Here is a 23,943-nt window from a genome sequence, read left to right as displayed (position 1 = left end):
CGCCTTAATTCAAGTACTTGTGGATGCAGGAATTCCACACAAAGTCATCCTGTCCTCCTAAATGCTGTTAGAAAATACTTGAATTTGAAAATACTTACTTAAGCATAGGGGCAAAATTCAAGATTTTCACGTGTGGTTGGCGGAAAAAGCTCTTTGAAGGGGGCTGCTCTTTGGAAGGGCCTAACTCAGTTCATATGGATTTATTTTTTTTCAGTAACTGGTTTATTTTCCTCTCCAACAGCTACTCCCTTGCTCATAACCACCCATTTTCTACACACCTGGAGGCAGGAATTAGTTCACTGACCTGCACAGCTTTGAAGACATCAGACATGCACAAATAACGGCATTAGTTAAATGTGAAATAAGCAGCAGTCTTACAGGAAAACAACGTCATAATCAATGATATATTTTGTTTCATACTAATCTTTCATTAGAGCAATAATACAATTTTAGTTTGTCAAAGATAAATCCCTGCAGCTTTATTCATGCATTAATTCAGACCTTAATCCAAATTTTTCCCCAAAGACAGAATTTCTAAAAAGGAAGCAGTGCATGTTGTATCTGCAAGAAAGAGCTAATGAGCCAAACAGGCTGCAAGGGAAGACAAAAGACAGGTCTGAGCAAGTCCTTACCCTGAGTCACGTCTTTATTTCAGTTACAGAACACCCTCCTATAAATATATCTCATTCAAAACCAACCGAGAAGTCTGCAGTTTCTAAGGCTTTACCAGAATAGCAAATGGGAGTTTCTGAAAGCTTATGTAAATTCGTTATTTCCCCTTGTCTTTTTTTTCTCAGAAAATCCAGGCAATTTAATACCACAGGACATATTGTTTAAAATGCAAGACCTGTAACGTGCAGATACAAAAAAAAAGAGACATTAAGCAAAAATAGCAGGTGCTAGATTCAATAGAATTCAATGGAAAAGAGAGCTACATGTCCCACCAGCAAAGTGCTGGGGACTGGGACCCTGAGCGGAGAGAGCAGGGCTGCAGGCTTGAGCTCTCCACAGGCTTCCCACACAGCCTCTAGTAAATGCAGCTGCCAGGGACAACCAGAAAGAAGAATAAGGAGAAAACTACTCAATTTCCTTGGAAATACGGGGGGAAAAAAATGCAGTAAATTTGTAAATCCAGCTTTTCTGCTGGATCTTGCTAAAGTCACATAGACATTGCTAGCAATACCACCACATGTTGCTACCAACGAGTCTCCTCTCAGAAATGTATCCCACTTTCGATTGCCAGGTTATTCTCAACTCCACAGCACATTATCAAAAGTCAAGCTGTGCGTGGTGGCTAAATAGAAAATGAAAACAAAACCCTCAAATATGAATCCATGAAAACTATTTCTCCTTTAAATATTCAGAATTTTTCAAAGAACTGAATATTTGTAAAATGACCCCAGGTAAATTAGATGTGGGAAACGCCCAACCCACTTGCATTTGAGATTGGAGCTACCCTTGCAACCATGACTCTTGACTTTATCTCTCCAGAACAAAACCAGAGCAAGGAGGAGTAAAGCTGTTCACTCCTAAGCAATTCTACAATGGGTAACTGATGGTAACTGGTGCCCAGGACAATATGGTGGCCCACAACAGAGATGACGATGGCCAAAACACTGCAGGTGACCAACTCCTCCCTCTGCAGCAACAACAGACATGCAAGATAAACAGGTTTAAAAGCTGTTAGGTTTCAACAAAAACAAGCAAACAAACAAAACCCATTTAATTTCCCAGCCTCAGGAGCTCCTAGCATGGTACCTGCACCTCCACTCCTCCATCTGAAAAGCAACAGTTTGCTCTAGCCTTTGCAAGCTAGTGCCAAAAACATGGAAAGGGGAAACTGAAGGGAGCCCTCTGGGCTACAACCCTCAAAAGCCCATCCCAAATCAACCTGCACCCCAACCTCACCCCACATCTTCCTCAGAGTGGGAGGAGCTACTCAGAAGCCAGGTATTTGCTGGGATATATCCTAGAGTTTTGCACAGATCCAACATATGTCAAGATAAGCTGTTGCCTTGTCCATCTGGCAGATCTCCAGGAGCACAAGCACCTCCAATGGTATGTGGTGCTGGGCTGCTCACCCTAGACGGCCAGCGAGGGTATTGACGTCCTACCAGGCGCCCACCCAAAGCGCCCTGGAGGTTCAACCAGCCTTAAACCAAGTTCAATGATATTTCCATGTTGGAAACAGCTGATATCAGCCTAAAACCTTCCCTCCATATGCTGCTCCCAGGCAAGCAGACCAACCATGTCACACATGCCCCTCTTTCTGTTGCTAGAGCTAAAGCATGAAAGGGTATTTTAATATCTAAGCACAACTACGCACAATACTCAGCTTAATAAATAAATAAATAAATAAAAAGCTTAATTTGGTTCAAAAATTAGCTCAATTGCATTTCTGCTTCGCTAAGTCATGGCAACAGAAAGACATTTGCTGCTAATATTCTCTTTTCCCTTCTCCTGACTATTCTCTCCTCGTTTTGTCACAGCCTTTTCCACTAATTGCGGTGACACCTCCCAATTCTGGACTAGCTGATCAGTTTATAAACTTCCCCACGGCTAATCTAGGTCAGCAGGCTACTAATAAGGCCGGCATATGTTTCTTTTGTTTAACACTCTTGACATCTTTCTATATTGTTTCTATACCTCAGCTAAAGCCTCTCCAGAGATTCTGGAAAGTCCTTCCGTGCAAGGAGCATCAGCAACATAGGGGACAACAAAGAGCATGAAAAGCAATTGCCAATAGAGCAGCGTCTGTGCCAGCAAACAGCTCACGAGAGAGCAAGTCCAAACTACCAAATAGTCAATGCTGAAGAAGGGGTGCAAAAACCTTTGAGTATCCTGCTGTGCACACAACTGCTGCTCCTAGGAGTCTGCAGAGAAAAATCATGTTTTTCAGAGATTTTTTGAACACGGCAATATCATGAAGGGCCCTTTTTGAATAGCCATTTTCAGAGCATCTCTGGGACATCCAACAAAAATGATAATCCCATTCTCATAACACACTGCTCTGTGTAAGGGGGGGAAACACCCAAAACATTCTCATCCTGCAGGAGCTCTCAGAAGTAGAAAATCACTTTTTATCCAGATTAGATATGAGTGGGTTCTTGAGCTCAAATGCTTCAAGGACTATTTCAAACTCAAGAACCACTAAAAGCAAAATGTCTTTGAGGATTTTAATTTTTATTTTTAAGTCTATGTCAGCCAATAGGTTCTGTGGCCATCTAGGATGAAGAGAGTCTTTCTTTAGTTAATTTCAGGTGTGCAGCACGGGGTAAATACCACCAAAGCAAAGGAAAAAAAAAAAAGGAAAAAAAATCAGAAAACCATAGAAAACCACAAATACTTCAAAGTTACAAAAATTCACCAGGCAGAGTATTATAAAACAAAGGATATCTGCTAGGATGAACAGGTCTTTCTTTTCTTCCTTTAGGCAAATGAACAAAATCAAACAAACTGAGTGGCACAAAAGTCCCGTGAAGCTGAGAGCACGGAAAGATGCCTTCCTCACGGCTAGAAAAGAGCCCATCTACTGCAGCTCCTCCTTTCCTTAGGGGTATTTCCTTCTAGCACAATTCCAGGAGATGCAGAGCGAAGCAGAGGAAATCGTTACCTTTCCTTCTGCACAGCCCAGGCATCCCCATTGCCTCCTCAGAAGCCAGGCCCTGTGTCCATGTCCCCACAGCATCCGCGGCCACAGGTACCACTCATCCCGTGAAACCGCTGGTTACCTTCCGTTTCTTCCAGCTTTTCTTTAAAAAGTGGGATGGGGGAGAGGAAAGCTGATGTTGAGAGGAGGCTCTGGCTGCAGGACACTCATTGAAGACCCCCTTTTGGTGCTTAATCTTTTATTATTATATAATTCAGCTTTTGAAGAGTCTCCTGACGCACCCTGGTACAAAATCATCAGCAGCTTCTCTTCTCCAGGGTTTCCTATTATGGACACTTCTCTGTTATGAATAAGAGATGAGTAAGATGAGGCTTAATCTAATGCTCCAATTAAGATTTGAACCCAGGATATGAAAGACTTAGCTACTCATCTACCTTAGTGTGGCATGAAAAAGCTGCTATGAATGTCCAGGTGCCTGGTGTGCTTGATATTACCCCGACCTACAGGTTTTAAAGCATCTTCAAGGCCACGTAGCTCCAAGCAACACAAATATCTTGTTGCAACACAGAACCAGTAAAGGAAACAGGAGAGTTTCCATATTATATGTTGATAAAAGCATAGGTTGGGTTATTACAGTTTAGCTCTATCTCCAGACAGCTTAATTATATTACGATGCTCGTTCATTATCAAAAACTGAAAGCTGACACTTCTGAAATACAAGTTTTTAATACAAGTTCTCAGAAAGTGAAAGAGTTCCAAGAATCCCTAAATTCACTCTCCCTAAATTCAAAATGATTAACAGGAAGATTCATATTTAAAAATGACTCTTGCCAACTTTGTTCACTACTGGAAGGCACAAAGACCCGAGGAAGGCATAACTCCCCTTCACTGAATTTCTTTTGCTTGGGTCACACATCCCATTTAAAGTTTCTAAGCGCCTGCTGTTCAGAAGTCTTATCGTCCACCCGTTTGGAAATGAGAAGCTGGTATCAGATGCAACTCCTCTCCTCCTATTACTTAAAGGAGAATTAAATTAGAAATCAAACCGCTTGGAAGGATCCGTGCAGCAGCCTGGCTTTTTCCCTCCAGGTTTTGCTCCCTAAGAAACACCTTTGCGTTACTGGCTTTGCATTTCATGTGTTGCCGGCACCGACTGTCCCACTGCTGTCTCTAAATGCCACGAGACGCTGCATTTTCAAGAGCTTCTCAGCTCTACTGCAGACATAAAAATAATAGACAGGAAAGCCACGGTGCTCGGGCAGCGTAGCAGCAAGGTTTGAGAGCAATTTGTTTACCTTGCTGTGTGAGCAGTCGAACGATTTTCGAGCCAGCAATTCCATCCCCTTTCTGTCACGGCTAAGAAATTTCATTAAGCAATTGGTAAATTCAGATCTTGCCACATCCACGCGCTAATAAACCCAGAATTTTCAGTTCAGTGGCCCCTAATAAGCACCTTGCATCACACGTCTCTCCCTTACAGAAATGTTTTTCTTTTCTTTTACTGGCCTATTGGAATTACTAAGCGCCTGGCCAGCTCGCAGTATCTTCTGCTGCTATGAGATTCGTTCTGAAGGAAGTTTAGGTTGGGAGTTAGAAAACAAACCAAAACCCAAAAGCGCAGCCAAGCCCCAAACCACACGGCTGGGACTCACCACTAAGGAGCTGATGATGGACATGAAACTATTTTGAATTTATTTTTGTTGTTGTTGCTGTTTCAAACTCCAGCTTGGGAAGCAGGGAGCTCCCCAAGACAGGCATTTCAGACTCATCATCATGCTGCAGAACGCAGTGACATGTGAGAAAATTTGGGGATTTCCTCCTTGTCCCTAATTTTATAAAAGCACCGCGTGTAGGAGAAAGCACAGGCAGGTAACAGGTTTGCTTTGCATAAGAACAATACAACACGACACATATCTGCTTACATAGTGTCTATAAAAAGGTCGGCACAAAGTATATTCAAAAAAACCAAGAAGGTCAAACATTGCAACAAATCATTTGGGGAACATTACAAAGATGTATGGCTCTAAAGGAGAGATTCCTAAATCAGATTATAAATAAAGATCTGAAACAGAACTGGACCCTCTCTTGTTTCCTGGTGTAAATCTCTAGCAACTGGACTCCAGCTAGACTACGTACTGCAGATCACAACCTTCTGACCCCTGCAATTCACCCAGTTTTCAGTTCACTCACTGCCTACTTATCTAGCCAGTATTTCATCAGTTTGTCTGTGAAGATGTATTGGTAGACAGTGTGAAAAGTCTTACTAAATGGAATATAAAGGCTATCAGGTTGGTTAAGCACAACTTCCCTCTTACAAATTCATACTGACTACATTTCTAGTCTTCTTCTTGCCCTTCATGCCTCTGGAAATGATTTCCAGGATTAACTGCCCCATAACTTTCCCAGGAATCAAGGTGAGGCTGACGCAGCCTGCAGTTCCAGCCTCACAATGCGGGTATGGGTTCAGTCTTCCTTGCTCAGGACTTTCCCCCTGGTCCCATGGACCTGGGATTCCTGAAGGCTGCTCCAAAGCAACACTGAGCTCTTCTGAAGTTCAGCATCATGCTCCAGGATATCTTCCATCCCTCACCACCCGCAGCTTCCAGGCCAGCTGAGCAGTGAGAAACTGGGTTAGGAGCCTACAAATACTCAGCAGAATCAGTTTGGCTGGTTGCACATAACTCACTCTGATAACAAAGGTACAGCAAGATGATATTCACATAAAGTATACTATACTCTCCTGATCCAGCATACACAAGCCGAAGAAGTCTCTGATCTGCTAACACGTGGTCCCTTTTAGCCAGTCTGTTTTTCCTCATCCCATTTCACTTCCATGAGAATGACAAAATCCTTTGATTTCCTATCTTCCTCTAACTCCCATTTAACTCTCTAGGATAGTCAAAAGAATCAACAAAATATTGCCTTGATATAATTATGTAGTTTATCTTGTAGAAACTCTTGAGTTTCTACTTTTGTGTCATCTAACTGGGAGAGGTACAATTCATATAATGTCATTAAGCAGTTCACAGCCATACATGTGAACAGCTGTGGTGACAGAGCAGAAAAAAAAGAAAAAAGGATGTTACTAGTTATATAAACCCATTTAACGTTAAACGTGCATGTCTTTAATTAGTGAGGTGTATGGCAACCTCTAGTGGTTTATGCCTGCTTCGAAAAGAGCAAGCATCCAACTACAGGCATGCCACAGGACACTATAGGAAGCAGACTAACTATATCTCTATATAGGATAGATAACTATCTCTTTTTGTGATATAAATATCACAAAAGTGTTTTCGAAATAAGTTAGAGGAATTATTCTCAAGTGAAGTGTAGCTTTAAGTGACACATTGAATTCTTGCAATAATATGCCACCGAGCTGTGCACTTTTACTTATTAGCAACTGTGCTAGCAGGGCAAACGAGGCCGATCTGAGCAAACGGGTACAAGCTGGGCTGCCCAAGCAGCCAAGCAAAGGAAAACCCTGTGCTGGGTGCGGGTGGGCAGCTGCCCACCTGGCTCGGACCTGCTGCTCAGGTACTATGAGGCAGCCTCTGGCAGTCCAATGGGTTGTGCCAACACCAACACCCATGCAGATATTTTTATAAGGGCCTCCTAGGATTATCTGACCACCACAGGTGTCAGCCCTTGACAAGTGCAGCGCAGGTAGTATTTTTAACACTGTGTTGATGCAATAGTTTCTATCTAATTGTAAGCAAACCCTTGCACAGTTCATAAGATACCAGAAGAAGAGTGGAGGGTTCATATATGGATATTTGAAGTCAGGGCAGTCTACAGCAGAGGACATTCAGCATTAATTGCATCCTGCCCGGTATCTGATTATAAAACATCTATTATATCTATTTTTATTTCCAGCAGCTGCTTGGGATAAGAAGATTCACAGAAATCTGCCAATTTTCTTGCCTGTTGGAAGGTGACATAAATAATAAACATTATAAAGTTTTATTTTACTGACATTCTAGCTGTCATCTGTAGAATATTCTCATATTCTTGGTTTTCATAGAAAAGAGACTATTCCTTCCCAGGAATCAAGGTGAGGCTGACGCAGCCTGCAGTTCCAGCCTCACAATGTGGGTATGGGTTAAGTCTTCCTTAAGTCTCTGCTCAGAAGAGGATTACGGAAAAATGCCTGCATGGAAATAGAATTATTTCTCACATTACAGAAGGAATCAGAGCATCTGGCGAGGCCTGAAGTACAACTGCCTGTTCACTTGTCTTGCTAAGGAGACTTTAAGTTAAGAGCCTAACATCTATTATAACTTTTAAAACTATATAAAATATTTAGTAATGAAGTCGTGTTTTCTTTTTAGGGTCTTCCTTCAGGGGAAAGGCTTTTCCCATTATGAAAATTATTGCGGTTTATTCTCTCACGGGGTTGCTTGCACTCTGATGACAGGGTCAAAATCTAAATAATAAATAATAGTAAATACTCTGCTTTACGAACAAGGAGCAACTTGGGTCCATCAGTGGCAGCTAGATTTAATAATAGTGACTAACTGGCTCCATAAGCTGGGAAAAGGAAGTACCAAATATCTCTTACGTAATACACGTGCTCATAAATATTTATTCCTATTGCTTTTCTTGATAATCAAAACTTATAAATAAACAATTCAACTTGAGGAAATCATCTTGAAGGGAAATCTGTTTTAAAAGTCTTTCTTTATGGTGCTTAAGCCTGCTTGGGAATGAGAAAGCTCCTGAGAAGAAAATTCTACTAGGTTTGCAGTAAGCCCTTAGAGGAGAAATGCTCCTCTGGGGCTTACTTCTCCTTACTCCTCATGCCATAGTGCCACAGGGCATTTTACTACAGAATTTAATACTTTTTTTTTTACAGTAAGGTCTTTGAATGTATAAGCAATCACAATCACAGTGACAAATTAAGTCACAACCTTGGTGGCCGCTTTTATATATAAATATTATACAAAATTTTATATATATACAGTCCAGATGTACAGCTTCTAATACAAACAGGATTTGGGGACAATATCATACACCGAAAAAAATAATCCAGTATATTACTTAAACCTCCTCCCGGTTTTCTGGTGCTGTTTCAAATTTAAGACCAAGTGCTCTCATTACAGTTTCTATTATACAGCAATAAAGAGTGTTTGCTTATGAAAGGGCAGTTGCTTAAAAACGTTCATGCCGAGTATCTTCAGAGTACATAAAAACATCATATTCTATATGAACTGTAATAAAGATACTGCCCTTTGATTCACAACTCCTTCAAACTGATAAATATGCCCATTTTCTGGGTCTAACCTCACATTATTTCCACGCAGGACTCCAACCTCGACAACCCCCAATGGTCGGCACAACCAGCACCCTGCTCAGGCCACTTGCCTCTCATATTAGTCTCTCTATATTTTTTTCCAAATGCTATAGGGTCATTAACTCCCATATGTCCCCTTTGCCCCAAAGATCGCCGAGGGGTTGGCCTCAAGCACAGTCTTAGGCTCTGAATAAAGCCAAAGCGGAGCAATTCTCAGAGCGTTTGAGCCTTTACAAACATTAATGGCAATAACTCTTTGTCTCCAACCCCGTGCCAAGTCTCTGCTAAATGCTGTACAGAAATCAATGAAGGCTGCGGCTAACAGCCTTCATTTTTTGAAGAAATAAGGATTTTGAATACGTCACTATTTTCTTTGCTCTGACTTCTCTATTTTTCCTGCGTATTATCTTTCAAATGTGCCTTTATTAGTTCTTCATACAATCAAAGAGCAGCCCCTGATGATTTTGCACATAATTTAAGTGCAGCAATTTTTCTCTTTGTTTACTGCCATTCACCATTATGGCCTCGCTTCTGCACATAACAGCATGAAGCAACAGCAAAAATTTGCAATTATACCGCCAATAAGAACATTAGCACAATTACTTCACCATTAAAATCAAGCAGTCAGTGTTACAGGGACTTTTTAACGTTGCATGTCTAGACAGAAGATGAATACACCAAGTTGTTGACATTTTGCATGCAAGGAGTGCAAGAGGATTTCAGTGTATTGCACATCCTCCTTTGGCTCTTGAGATGGGTCTTAAGCCTTAGAGGGGGGTTAAAGTGCCCCAAAGATGCAAAAACAGCACAAAAAAGCTAGAAAGCCCATTAGGAAAAATGCAGGTGCCAGAAGGAGTCTTGCTGCCTCTAAATGCTCCTGCTGGGATTCAATCAAAGCAGAAGGGCTGAGCTCAGATGAAACTGAGGAAGCAGTAGTAGAATAGAAATGCAAGAAATAAGAAAAAAAACAACTCTGAAGCAGGCAGTGATATATCACAGTAAGAATGAGACTGAGTCTGGGAGCTTCAGGGTATCATATCTCACGACATCCACATCCAACCAGGCAGTGGGATCTACGTCTTCATTTCAGAAATCTGCATCAGTAAAGACTTGGAAAGCTGAGAAAAAATGCACATATATCCAAACCTGCCACTGAAGAAAGGAGAAGTACAGGAGAAGTCTCCTATTCTATGTCTCATATGAGAGACATTATCAAAAGACAAGCAGAAAACAAAACAAAAAAACTAATTCAAACGCCAAACACCCATTAATGTTGCCAGGGTATGAAAAAATTGTGGGTGTCAAGCAGGGAGAAGACAATAACAGGACACACTCATGTTGGATAGCTAAATATACATTAAATATACACGGGGAAGCGAGCATTTCTAGAACAGAAGGGGCAGAGTGAGAATTAAATCTTAATAGCAGTGGTCTAGGAATGAAATGTATTTCTAGTTAACCCAGTCCTTTACGAAGTGCACAGGTACACGATTACCATTCATTTATTTTTGGCATACAACCTACACTTGCTGAGCTCTATAAAACTCCACGTTGCTTTAATAAGGACCTTCCTGGTTTGCTTTGGGGTGTGCAGCAGGTTGGCTGCAAAGATATCGGTACCTGCTGCATGGTTACCTGTCTTTACATAGTGGTCTGCAGCAGAGCACAGAAAAAATATAAAACAAAAAAAGAGCAGGACTAACTTCAATATCTGCTTCTCCAAAGTTACACTGTTCGGGGAACCAGAGCAGATAACAACTTATCACTATAAATAACATTTGAAAATTACAGCTGTAGGGTCTAAGGCTCGTATTTACAGGACCTCACCACAAAATAATCATTATATTTTCACAGAATGTTTAAGGTTGGAAAGGCCTCTAGAGATCATCTCGTCCAGCCATCCTGCTCAAGCAGGGACACCTAGAGCATGTGGCACAGGGTGGCATCCAGATGGGTTTTGAAGACCTCCAAAGAAGGAGACTCCACAACTTCTCTATTCTGATTTAACAAAAAAATCTTTTGCCAAATGCGCAGGAAGACCTGAATGGAGCTGAAAACCCAGTGTGTGCAGTATGCGAGAACCACCCCACAGGGCAGCTTTGTGATAACCTGATGCATGGCTAAAAAAACATAGTTCCTACAAACCACTGAAAAGCCTCCAGTTTAAAAGTAGCTGCTAATCTTTTCTGTTAAGAGAACAGTCAGAAATTTCTCAGAGAAGCCACTGCTGTTTGTGCATTCAGGACAAACCAGGCTCTAGAAGCACGGCACATTCACTCAGGATTAACTGAATTTCAGTTTCTGTTACTTAGCTCAACCACATCTATTAAGACACATAAAATTCAAGCTCCTCTACTCCCGGCTTTCAGTAAAGAAGGACGAGTTTAAATGGAGCTCTGTTTCAGATGTCTTGTATTTACCTGATGATCCTCTGAGCAGCATATTGATGAAGTGAGCGGAACTGCGCTGACATATTTGCTAAGGCTGCCAGACAATTTGTGTGAAGGTACTTGTCCTGTTGGGAAAAAGAGAGGAGAGAAACACATTAACTCTCCCTTCTATATACCGAGTTACCTGCTAAAGGAACCCCTCAGAAGACCAGTAAATAAATATCTGTTGTGTTGTAGGTAGTGGTCAAATGTGTACAGCAGAACTGCTTGGTGTACGTGGGGATGTTTTCTATAAGACTTTTAAGAGTGATTTAATAGAGATATTAATGTGTGGGCACACAGATATCTGTGTGTGTGCCCTTATATCTTTAGCAATGTTGATTTACAATATCATGAATGTGACCATTACTGAAAGACGTTTTCCTCCCCTAACTTTTATAATCTTATCCTAAATGTTCTGCTTTGCAACTTTTGATCTTCCTGCTAACTCCTTCTAACCATCTAGGTATCCCACTTCCCCCCAACTTTTACCATATGCTACTTTAGGGCTCTGCTCCCCTTGTTAGCAAAAAATCATTTGACCAGATAAGCATTTCAATGACACGTCTATCAAAGCAAAGGCTTCTCACAGACATGACGAAGTTTAGATTCCACAGCTAAATGGGAGTCTTCACTACCAGCTAAGCTTGCCCACAGCCAAGTAAACGCAGATGAGAATACTGCTCAAAAGGGGAAAAATGAATTAATCTTAAATCAGCATACTGACTTATGTGACAATATTAAAAGAGTAGTTTCCAACTGTACATTCAACTGTTCAAAGAGACAGCCACCCAACTTCCAGACTTCACTTCCTGAGAAAGATAGCACTACACGTTAGCGTTTCTACAAGTGAAGGATTTCTTTTCTCTAGGCATATTTAAAATGTATCTTTATACCAGAGCACAACAAATTTGAAATTCCACTGATATATACCAAAAATCATCTCTTCTGGTTGGTATCATCATAAATCCTTACCTTCTCCAAAGCAAAATATATTTAAAGATTTTTTGCATTGTCTTCATGTACAAAGTGCTGTGACTTTATTTGTTAAAAGTATGTTAAAATGCACAATACCATCATTCTATGTTTAATAGAAAGTTTGGAAACGTATTTGTGTGTATAGAAATTTCCAGACATAACCTATACAGTTGTGAAGCCGAGGAAGTTATGCTTCGTCAGAACATGAAATGGTCTTATTCAGTCACTGTACTATTACACTAAAAAGAAAGAAAAGTCTAACAGAGTTGAAATTTCTCCTTCATAGTAACTTCACACAGATTAAAAAAAGCTCTAAGTCTTTATGTGGATTTTTTCTTATTTGGACTCTGATTCATTTAAGAATTACATATCTAGTTCTGCACTTTGATTATGGAATTTAGAAAATTTTATCCAGCAAACTGAATGATAATACAGAAATTGTGCTCCGTGTTCAAAAGTACTCAATATTATGTTTAATGAATACAGCTGATCTCCCATATCCTTTCCTCCTATAGCTTCAGATGCCAAGTGGTTGCAACAGAACTTGGAAAACACCCTGTTTGTGGAGTGGATTTCTACCTTCAGCAGCACGCACCTAAGTGTTCAATAGGACTCTTACCCTTGTCCGCGTCATGTTGTATTGGATGGTTCTTATCACAACCAGTATCAGAAGACTTCCAAGGGAGATCTCTGTTAAGACTCGTTCAGCATACCAAGTGATATTTTTCAGTATCTGAAAAAAGAAAAAGAACAGAAAGTTCTTTAGCACTTAGGTCTACCCTAAGAACTCAACAAAACCTCTGGACTCTCACATCCTTTCACAAAACCAGAGGGACTACAAAGTGAAAAATAAACAGTAAGGGCTGTGCTGTATTATCACCTGATCTCATCAGTTTTTTATAAGCTACGTGGATACACACTGCCAGGAAAGATGATTAAAACGAGCTATTTCATAATTTCTATTCTGTTGCATCTTTTCTGATACATTCTTCTCAGTGGTGGCCAGTGCCAGGACACGGGGCAGTGGGTGCCAGTTGCAGCGCAGGCAGCTCCATGTGCCCGTGAGGAAGAGCTTGTTTGGKGTGAGGGTGCCCAGCCCTGGCCCAGGCTGCCCAGGGAGGCTGCGGAGGCTCCTGCTCTGCAGATCTGCCAACCCGCCGGGATGTGACCGGGTGCCCCGAGCTCTGATCCTTAGAGGTCCCTTCCAACCTCAACCACTTTGGGATCTGATCATCTTCACATGTCTGAAGGTCTCTGGGGCTGCACTTGCCATCTGCACAGTGTCCCCAAATCCTTCTTGTTTTCCCTCATGACAAGTTGGGCCAGAGGCAGCACGTGCAAGCTCTGAGCGAGCAGCCAGCAGACTCGCACTGAAGGATGCCCAGCCTACCAGTGGGAGAGCTGCTGGCTTCATCCTGACGCCTCTGTCTTGGTGGTGAGGTTGCTCTCCTTCACCTAGCTGACAGTTTTCACCAAGTGAAGAGTCTCCTATCTGTGCACGCTCTCCACTATCAGGTTGACCATGTCCAAGGATCCTGCATGAGGAGAATCAATATGTTCTTTCCTCCCAGGATCTTCAGACAACTCACCTGGAGCAATATAACAGACTTGCACCCAAGATCTGCCCTGAAAATGAATAAAGGCCCAATAATACAAGCTTACAGGAACTGCCCTAACAAATATGGATAAGAGCATCCTCTATAAGCTCAGGTTTCTCTGGAGAGTAAAGACAAGAATTTGCTCTCAAGGGTTATTTCACACAAAGCTATCACTTTTTTTTTTCTTTAATATATGAGGCACATTTCAGTGAAATGCCATGTTTTACAAGAATGAGGATGTCTCAAAAAATCTATGCCACATCAACTTGATTGACTAATGCCATTAATTAACCTCTTTTCTCAAGAAGTCATACAACAGCATCATCTTCTGACTGCGGCCCTTCTTCGCACCCCTTTTTTGACCTCAAAAAGTTTCTTGCCATTCCATTTTCATCATTTTTGCTTTTAGGTATCCCACATCCTCAGGCTGACTAATGGTCCAGTTAGCAAAGCCTCTTGCTTCTCTAAGAGAAGGGATGAGTAAGTCAGTAGTAACTAGTTTCCTGCAAAAAAGAGATAGAGATCCAGCCACTGAATGACTTGCAGAAGAAAAGAGAATACTGGAAACCACTGGAAGCTGTTGCTGTTTTTACACTATTTACCTTTCTGTCTGAGATGAAGACACACACTCTGATATATTTATAGGTATTCCTTCTATGCAGAATATTTTTAAAGAAAAGCAAGTACAGATGCTTTCAGAATCCAAAGCCTCGTATAGTTGCCCCAAATCTACACAACGTTACGTGCACAGGATTGTCTAACACAGGGTTATCTACGCTCCATGGACGTAACACTGAAGTTGCAAGCTCTGCAACACTGGCAGCAAGGTCCAGGTCCAACAACGCTCAGGCATCTGCAGCAAAGGAGCATTACACCATTGCAGCCCTCTCTGGCAACACAGGGATCTTCCACCAGAATTCAACACTGCCAAGTGACTCTACATCTGAACACAGGAAAATCAGTTGTGCCCACACATGGATTTAAGGTGTGGGCATGAGCTAGCCTGGAAAAATACACAAACCTAGCAAAACTATTGTTAGGTACTTAAAGCCCTAGATTTATTTGTTGGAGGTGCAAAACTCCCACTCGCTCACAGGAATAGAAAAAGGTGACTTAGTTTGACTGATAATCAAGTGTTTACTACTCTACAGTGATTGAAAGTCAGGCTTTAAGTGATGTCTCTACTTGCTTACTAATCACCGAAGAGCACTGGAATCCAAACAGGTCACCACATATTTTTAGCTTCTATAGAGTTAAATTTGTCATTTAGAATTTGGCATGGTGTGCATTTAAGAAGATTAATAATTATGGTAATACACACTGTTCTGCGCGCTTACAGATCACAGACACTCCACACGGTTACGCTCCCTCTGATGTTTAGGATCTTAAACACTTTCTATTAAAAGCACTTTAACGTCACACTTCAGACCATAAATTAATTAGAAACTAAAGAAAATCATTAGGGCACATGAAGTGCCTACTGGTTGGCCTCATAATTCAGTATACTTTGCCATCTTATTTATCTCTGCAAAAGAGTACTTGGAAATATATATGGAAATATATATCCTCTCTCTCCCCATTTTGCCTCTGCTTCACCATGACCATCCAAACCCAGTGGAAAGAGTTGACCATCTGCCCACCCGCTGGCTCAAGACCTTAAAGTGAGGTAGTAGCAGATTATAATGACAAAGAACAGAAATAAAAACAAATGTATTTTGTAACTGAGGAGACCTGAGCTTACAAATACTTCATAATCTCTATCACTAGTCATTAAAGCTGAGTTTTATTTCCTCATGGCATCAGACATACTAAGTACAATTAAATACTAATTTGGTATGTTTTTAAAATTGTTATGGAAATTATCAATCCCTGAATTGTATTGGAACTGGAAAGAAATGCACTCTGCTACCCCATTGCCAGGACAGGGCTGCTCTTTGGGGCCCACACTCAAAAATCCTTGTTCAGTGCTGTTTTAAATGACTCAAGCAATCAAGTTCCCACTTGGTAGACTACTCCAGAGCTCAAACATCTCAATACTAGGATTGGTTTTCCTCCATGGCTTCCAATCTGCTTTTCTATCTTTACCCATTATTATCCCACTCTGTTTTATACTACTCTGATGGATCTTCATAAGCATTTCCTCTCTTAAGATTAGCTAGCTTAACCACACTTTTCTCTTTCATGTCATTTAAGGGCACATTGCAACAATTTTTTTTTGTTTGTATGCATTTTAAGCTTTCCAATTGCCAAATCACATATACTTAAATTATACACAAACCTTTTACCATCAGAGCACTAGTTCTGGTGATCCTGGTTGGTTTTGTATGTCAACTTCTGTCCTTAAATCTCAACCAAAAGGTACGTCACAGATATCTCTGCTTTGCAGGCTTTATTTTGTTACTGGTTGGGCTAAAGTCTTCCCTGCCCTTCCACAGAATAACCCCACCTAGGCCCTTAAAAAGCATTTTCACCAGCTGGAAAACACAAAGGAAAGTTCGACCCATCCTCTGGAAGTCACCTGAAAGCACCATGGCATTCGTGATGATCAGAAACATTTGAAAAGAGCTGAATTAAGAAGGAAACAAACATCTTTAAAAAGGTAGTAGCATTCTAGCACAAATTCTTCTTTGGGGCGAATTTGCCCAGTGTTTGTGGCATGGGTATTGCTTGCAAAATGAACTGGGTTTTGCTCAACACAAGGCTCTGGGAGATCTTTACTTCCCTCAGCACACTCTAGCATCCTATTGAAAGTAATATGAAATACTCTAGAAATAAGGCAAGAAATAACATGTGTTTTATCAAAATTCTGAGGCAATAGGGTCTAAAGAAAAATCCAAGGGAAAAAAGAAGAAACCTATCAACTTTATTTCAGACAGAGGCGATGCTTTGGAAGCCCAGTCTTTAAAATGTTTACCCAATAACCTTCCAGGCTCTGCTCGTCACACACTTACCCTTCTCCATTTACCTCCCACCCTTCCTCTTGCGGTACCTCCTTCTCTGTCTCCTAATTCTCCTCCACAAGAGACATTTGAAATCGCTTCCGCATTATGATTAACCTTTCTCCCACACTTCATTCCTCCAGTAGGAAGGAGGCCTCCCAGGGCCCTTCCTTCGCAGAGTATTCCCACGAAGGGCACCTCTCTCCAAATAACCCTGTTTGGCATTAGCTGAAAGGACTAGTGTTTTTCAGATTAATCTCCAAAAGAAAGAGGATTCATATCTGTTTAGCACATTTACACTTTCCAAGACCATGCACAATGCCATGGAAAAAGAATGACATTCCAGTTATCATCACAGCTTAAAGGACTACAATTAATAAGTCAAAAAATATATTTGGTAGGTTCATGAAACTTGTCTCAGTGCCTCAACTAATGCAGCTCGAGATACACAAGATGACTTCTGTACCATATATGAAATATCTATCTCTATATATATCTTGTCACAAGCTACATATCTGAAAGGCTAAAAAAAAAATGTTAGTTGTCTGACATTGGCTGCAACTTTAAAGTATGCATTAAAGTAAGTATTAAAAGCTCTGGCTGCCTCATGGAGAACCCTGCTATGAGCCAAGCGTGAAGCTCCGTGTGAAATGGTCACCACGAGATCTACAGCAGCTCACCAAGAAACAGCAGGCAGGAAACAAGGGCTTGAGACTAGCGGTAAGGAAAGTTCTGTATGTTTTAAAATTTGCTTTACAAAAAGGAAAGGGCGGTTTGTCAAACCAGAAGAAAAATAAGAGACTATTGCTCAGAAAAACTGAATAGGACCCAGAAAATTGAAAATCTCTTGTGACCAGCATAGCTGGACACAAAAACAAATATGGAATGAGGTAGTGGTTAAAAGTAGACAAGTTCTGTCAGCACCTTCCACTTTCCCACCATGGAGCTGAAGCAAAGCAAATGGCCATAACCTATAGTTGGGAAAAATACACTTTCCGTCACATTGTTTCATAGTCCTGCAGTGCTGGTGAGGGCGAAAAATGTCACCAGCAACATGCTAAGGTGTGAACGTTTCTCGTAAACAGTTTCTTCTGCTAAAAGGAAAGGAGATCGGAATGAGAGGGAAAGGCTTAAGACATATTTAAGGAAGCAGTAGTCAAGGCTGAGGAACAAAGAGCTGCTACAAAATACAAAAGATGATACAGAAGAGGTTTTCCAGATGGAGCAGGCTACATGGGAGAAAGGGAAAGGTGGAATTTCAGGTTACAAGTCACTACTGTTATTTTTAGATAAACTGATGAGGATATAACACGAAAGCAAGTCATACAGGGAGTTCTAATAAACAAAGACAACTAGTCAGGATTCAGAACCTAGAGGATTAAAAGGAATAACTTAAAAGAGGAAAAAAATCAAGTAATGTTTTCATGAAATAGGCAACTGAAAAGTCAAAAGGATAAGGCAGCTATGCAATTAACAGGCTAAACAAACGAGCTTTGCTGCCAGAAAAGGACTCTCCCAAAAGGGAAGCTTCTGAACATCTAGCAGCTGGAAAGTAAAAAGCGATGATGAGACACAGTAAATTAGGAGCTGCCATGGGGTAAAGCTGCAATAAATGCTAGGGTGCATGTTCCAGCCTGGCTTGGCTGCAAAGAGACTGGCTTCAAGGTATTGCAAGAGATTTCTTCTTCTCTTCCCCATTGCAGAGTGTTAAAATGAGCAGACATAGTCACCTTGGTTGCACTTAACAGGCTGTGAGTTCTTAAACAGAACTAATTTATATCTATGTAAATATATCCCTTTTCAAGAGTAGGTTTTATACCAGGGGATAGATGAACTGCCTGGATTGGGAAAAATATCCAAAGCTGGCCACTGCACCCCCTTGAAATCTCCTGAAGAAAAATGTACTGTTATATGAATAACCACATGTGATCATTAAGAAAAACAGTCACCTACTGTAGTATGTAAATATTACAGGGATAAGTTGTGGTTGCACATTTCATTTCCTGACTTCTGAATGCTTGGTGTACTGAAAATTTAACATTTTTAAACAAAATGTAAATGTGAAAATGGGTAGTAAAAACATTATTTGTTTTGACATCATGCACAATGTAAATCCAGGCCAAAATTACATAAGGGGAAATATTTCCAGACTCTTATTGAAAACATACAGAGGCATGCTCTAAAACGATGCCCAAGGATTGCCTTTCTCCCTCCTCTGAGATAAAGTGGACTTATCCTGGGATAAAACATCAGTTTACTGATGATATCACCTGGAAGCTTTTCCTTAGGAGTGGAATAGGGAAGGCAGCCTCTCCCCATGGATGAACCTGGGCTCATGTGGCTTCCCAGCCGCTTTGGTGAACGTTCCTTCTGGATGTCCTTCCCACCAAGCGAAGCACGGACCTGCCTGCCCCACCATGTCCTTCGTTCCTTCAGCCACCCTGTTCTCCCTCCCTGCACCCATTCCCTGGCCAGCTGATCTATTGCTTCCCAGATCTCCCTCTTCCCAGCCTCCCTCTTCGTTTCCCACCCTTCTCCTCATCTGGAAGTGGTCTGACTTCACCTCCTGTAGCACTGGACGGTGCTACACTGGACTAGATGATCTCTAAAGGTCCCTTTCAACCTTAAGGATTCCATGACTCTTTGTCGCTGTGCTCCAGTCCTCCCCCTTTTCTCATTTCTTGGCTCAGCAATCCCATTTCTCACCCATTTTTTAACAAATCTCTCTCTCTTTCTCCACTTGTACCCAATCCCATGCTCCTTACACAGCCAGGCCTAACCACACATCAATTTTTTTTAAGTATGAAAAGTTTATAGACAACTTGGAAGATGTCAAGATATGTTTTCAATCCTAGATACGACCTTGTGACAAGATTAGAGCACTCAACGCAGCTCTGCTCATCTTCAACTCTGAACACACCTTCTCCCCTAATAACCCACCTACAGAGGCTTAGCAACACATTCAGGCCAAGTTAAAGAGTATCGAGATATTCAGATATATCTGTGTATATACACACAAAAAAATCCTATATATCTTGCTCTTCTACACATGCAAAGAATGAAGCCAGTAATATTAATTTTTATCCTACAAAGGTATAAATCAACCTAAACTATTATTTCTGCAAAATGGATGGAAAGAATATGGCTTCTGAAACCACAGTAATGAAACCCAGGGTGGACTACAAGACATGACAACTAAATAACTAAAGTAGCAGAGAAGTGAGCAGCAGTTGTAGACAGCAGTTGGCAGTTGGGAAATCTGGTTCCTCTTACCAACTCCTTTCGGGATCCACTGTGGCCAAACGTAATTCCTTTGCAGTCTATTTTTCATCATAAATAAAGAGAACCAACCAATATCAAAGCAACATCAGTGCTGAGCAACTGCAGAAGTTATGCAATGACCATCTCTCAGCAGCCATATTTTGAAGTGGAAAAGAAAATGGAAACAAATATTGAAAAGCCTGAACGTGCTAAGAATGATATATCCAACAACAGCTAGTTTTATTGAAATTAAATTTGTAAAGTAGTCCATCAAAACGTATTCAGCATGTGTAGTTGCAATAACTTAAAAACTGAGTTTCTCTTTTTCTTTTCTCATTGAAGAGAGGTTACAAAGCAGTATGTGAACAGCTAGCTGCAGGTGCACCTAGGTCAAAACCCAGAATTTTGTTTCACAAAAGACTATGTTTTCACAATTTGTTTTTATCCCACTGTGAGGAGAAAAAACGAGATCCGCTGGTCCTCATGCCCAGTGACCTCCAAAGACCTCACCTGAAATCGATCTTTTTAGTCAAAAACGAGAGAAACTCCGTTGTGGACTTCTCATATCACAACAACTGGCCTAATGGTTCACTCCGATGTGCACTGAGACCTTCAGCCTTAGTTTCCCATAACAGCTTGCTAGGCTTTTGTTTAGTTGTTTGTTTTTACATAGTGAAAATAAAACATTTACACTGTCATTTCCATAGTTTGCCACCATTTACTACAAAATAAAGTACTACAGTAGTACTATAGGTTGCTATTTCAGTTAGAGATCTGATCTCTTTTTTTTTGGAGAAACACCAATAGTTGTCCATTTACGGAGCTCTCACATTGACTAGTTTATCCTGTTGTTGTTATTAGAGAAAGAATTTGGTCTCTGTGCGGCTACAGAGACATCTTGCATTAAAGCTGTTGCAGGAAGAGGACCTATGTTTCTGATCATACTTTCCGGGCGGTTAGGACCACATTTATTTTAAACAAAAATGCTTCAGCAGTCAAGAGTTTCCGTGGTTTCCTAAACTCTTTACCAGTCGCTATAATCACAAGATTTACAAAACTGGGCTTGCTAAAATTAATTAAAAAAAAAAAAAAAAAATCAATAAATAAATGTGGGTGTGATACCACAAAGCAATATATCCCCTGAATGGGCTGTATGGTCATGCTGCATATAGGAACATTACACGGCACACAAGGCAGTGGAGGGAAAAACAAGCTGACCTAAAATGCATCAAATCCTTATTTTTCTTCATACTTCAGCCAAGCAATGGAAAAATAAATTCCTGTTGCAGTTGCTAAAATGTGGTAAATACTTGTAGTGAAATAAAGTAAACTGTGGTTGTACTACTGATGCTGGATAGTCGTGTTTTAGGGTTACATATATCATTTTCTCACACTATTTTACTTCCTTGTGAAACCCTCTCAGCCTCTAGGAGTTGTGTCCTTAATATTTAAGAAAATATGAGACTAAATCCTTAGTTTGTACAGCATTTTTGAAAGGTAACCCTGTCCTATGAAGGCACATTCACATGATTATTCCAAAGGATAGGTGAGGGAACCATGTGCCAGTAAATTCTGCATCTCCTTCACACTCAAAGGAAAAGTGGATGACTAACTGTACTTCTAGCCCATCCTAGGTCCACAGGTCCCCACCAGCAGCAGATCCGGTCACTAGCTGTTCCCCAGCTGAGATGCAAGGCTCACATTTGCATTCTCATATTCACAGCCTTCTGCAAAGTTCACCAATGTAGACAGTGAACTTTGCAGATCAGCAAGGTATCTTTTCATTGTTGTTTTTGGAGCATGACAGATTACACATTTTCTTGAAAAAAAGAAATTCTCCATATCACAGTCACTGACTCTTTTTCCTCTTACATCATAGTTTATTCAGATGACTTTCAAGGTACAAAGCTTATTTTTGCATGAGAAGAGGACCTATTCTTCCTTCATTGCACCAGCCCATCCCTGGGACACTGAGGCTAAGAATATGCAGTAAAGGCAGGGTAAGAGGAACAAAATATTTTTTTTTCTCCATTAAAATAGAAGTAGTAAAATAATATCCACATTACACAGAAAGCACCACAACTATATTGGCAGGGAGAGCTGCAAAGGCAAGAACAAACTGGACCAGGAAACTTGATTTATGCTTTCATTCCACAGTTGGATTCTCATTAACAATTTGAGGGAAATCTTCCACTTTTACTTATCCAGCAAGGAATTTGTTGAAAGACCATCTGCTTTCAAAGGGAATGAAGAAAGATGAGGGAAGAGACCATGAGGCAGCAGTGGAGCTTGCAGGCTGTATCCCTCAAAAAGATCAATTTATGATCCAAGGTAAATGACTTAGTGATATGAGACACAATATACCCACTACCTGCACACAAGGTGCCCATCTAGGTTCAAGATGTGAAGGGGGTACAGAAGGAAATCTTCAGAAAAATGTTATTTCCATCATCTGCATATTTACTGCAGGAGTTCTCCCTAAAATGTGCTCAAGAAAATATATATATATATATATATATAAATGCCAATTTTTCTTGCTTTCTACATATAGAAGTATATAAAATAATCTGAGATTTCAGAAATTAAATGCTGCACACCTCTGGCATTTGTCACCAAGGGAAAATGTCACATTCCCTCTGAAAAAGGCTACAGTTTGTAGTTTACCTGAGAGAAAAAAAAATCTGTTTAGATACCCAGATATTTTGCTTCCAGCATTTTACATTTCATTAGTTGCACATAATTCAGTTTCCACGTCCCAGCCAGAAAAACAAATAAAATCAACACAGACATCATCTGCATTATGGAAGCTTGAGAAGCTAGGAAACTAGAACATAATTATCCAAGGTACTCTCCAGCACAGATGGTCAAGGGCCAAAGCTAGTCAAAATTTGAATCATATTATATGGACAACATAAAAGAGATATTAATCTAGCAGAAAGACAGAAAAGGGATGCCAAGAGAGGAAGTAACATTCCGTTTGGAAAATAAAACTCCAGCTAAAAACTCCTCGCAGCTGAATCAAACTGGTTGAGCAGAGCTGCTTTTTCTAAAGAGAAAATTTAAGAAGTTGCCTGTTTTTCTCCCTCCACTCTCCCCACCACTTCCGTGGCAAACTTTCATCATCTCTGAGGCAGCCTGCCTATTACTGTGCTAATGTGCCTGAGGAAACACCTGAAAGAGGAAAAAACAACATATATATGCAGTATCTCCTTTATAAGGGGGAATGTTTTTGCTCATTTTACCAGGGAAAGTTTGGAGAAGACACTTCTGACTTTGGTTTACTGTTTTTTACAGAAAAAAAATATGTATAAGCCATCAAATCCAGAAGAACATATCCAGCCTAACCAACCTAAGGAACTGGTCAGCTAGGTATGCAGAGGCATTTGTATAGAAAGAGGCATTTAAATGATTCATAGCTCTGAAAAAGTATTTACCAAAGCAGCAACTCACCACTTCATGGATGGATCTGTTGAAGCCATCATCCTCTGTAAGGATCAACAGAATTATGAGAGCCATGTAAACATGGTGTGAGTTCCTTTCTTCAACGTGATAGAGGATCTCGAGGATTGGCAAAACCTTTAGGGAAGGAAAAATAAAAGGGGATATTAGTTTGGTTTTCAAGCTCCTCAGACAGTAGAGAGGAGATGGAGGAGATTAGAAACCTCCCTTGTATCACCCTGTCCCTTGATGGTAGCACTGGGATCACTCCCTCTAGAAACAACCACCCCTAAGCCCTGACGTAAACCCTTCAAACACCTTCCATCTGTTTTCTTCGGTCTCCACCATGGAGGCTAAAACAAATGCTTGCTTGTGGTGAGACCTGGAATTTCAATTCCTA

General features: G+C 40.7%; 1 protein-coding gene across 1 annotated transcript in view; it reads right to left on the bottom strand.

Moving 5' to 3' along the window:
- The window catches only part of DYM (dymeclin), a 167,803-nt gene that overhangs the window by 75,926 nt on the left and 67,934 nt on the right, over positions 1 to 23,943 (bottom strand). The window contains exons 11-13 of the mRNA XM_026039349.1: positions 23,556 to 23,681; positions 12,927 to 13,040; positions 11,321 to 11,415 (exon numbers count right to left, since the gene is read on the bottom strand). Of these exons, the coding sequence (XP_025895134.1) occupies positions 11,321 to 11,415; positions 12,927 to 13,040; positions 23,556 to 23,681 (335 nt within the window). The remainder of the gene's footprint in view (positions 1 to 11,320; positions 11,416 to 12,926; positions 13,041 to 23,555; positions 23,682 to 23,943) is intronic.

This window comes from Nothoprocta perdicaria, unplaced genomic scaffold (assembly GCF_003342845.1).
Source record: "Nothoprocta perdicaria isolate Ctin4 unplaced genomic scaffold, notPer1 scaffold_10, whole genome shotgun sequence".
Lineage (NCBI taxonomy): Eukaryota > Metazoa > Chordata > Aves > Tinamiformes > Tinamidae > Nothoprocta > Nothoprocta perdicaria.
The sequence above is the reverse complement of the archived record's forward strand: the minus strand, read 5'-3'. Positions and strand labels throughout refer to the sequence as shown.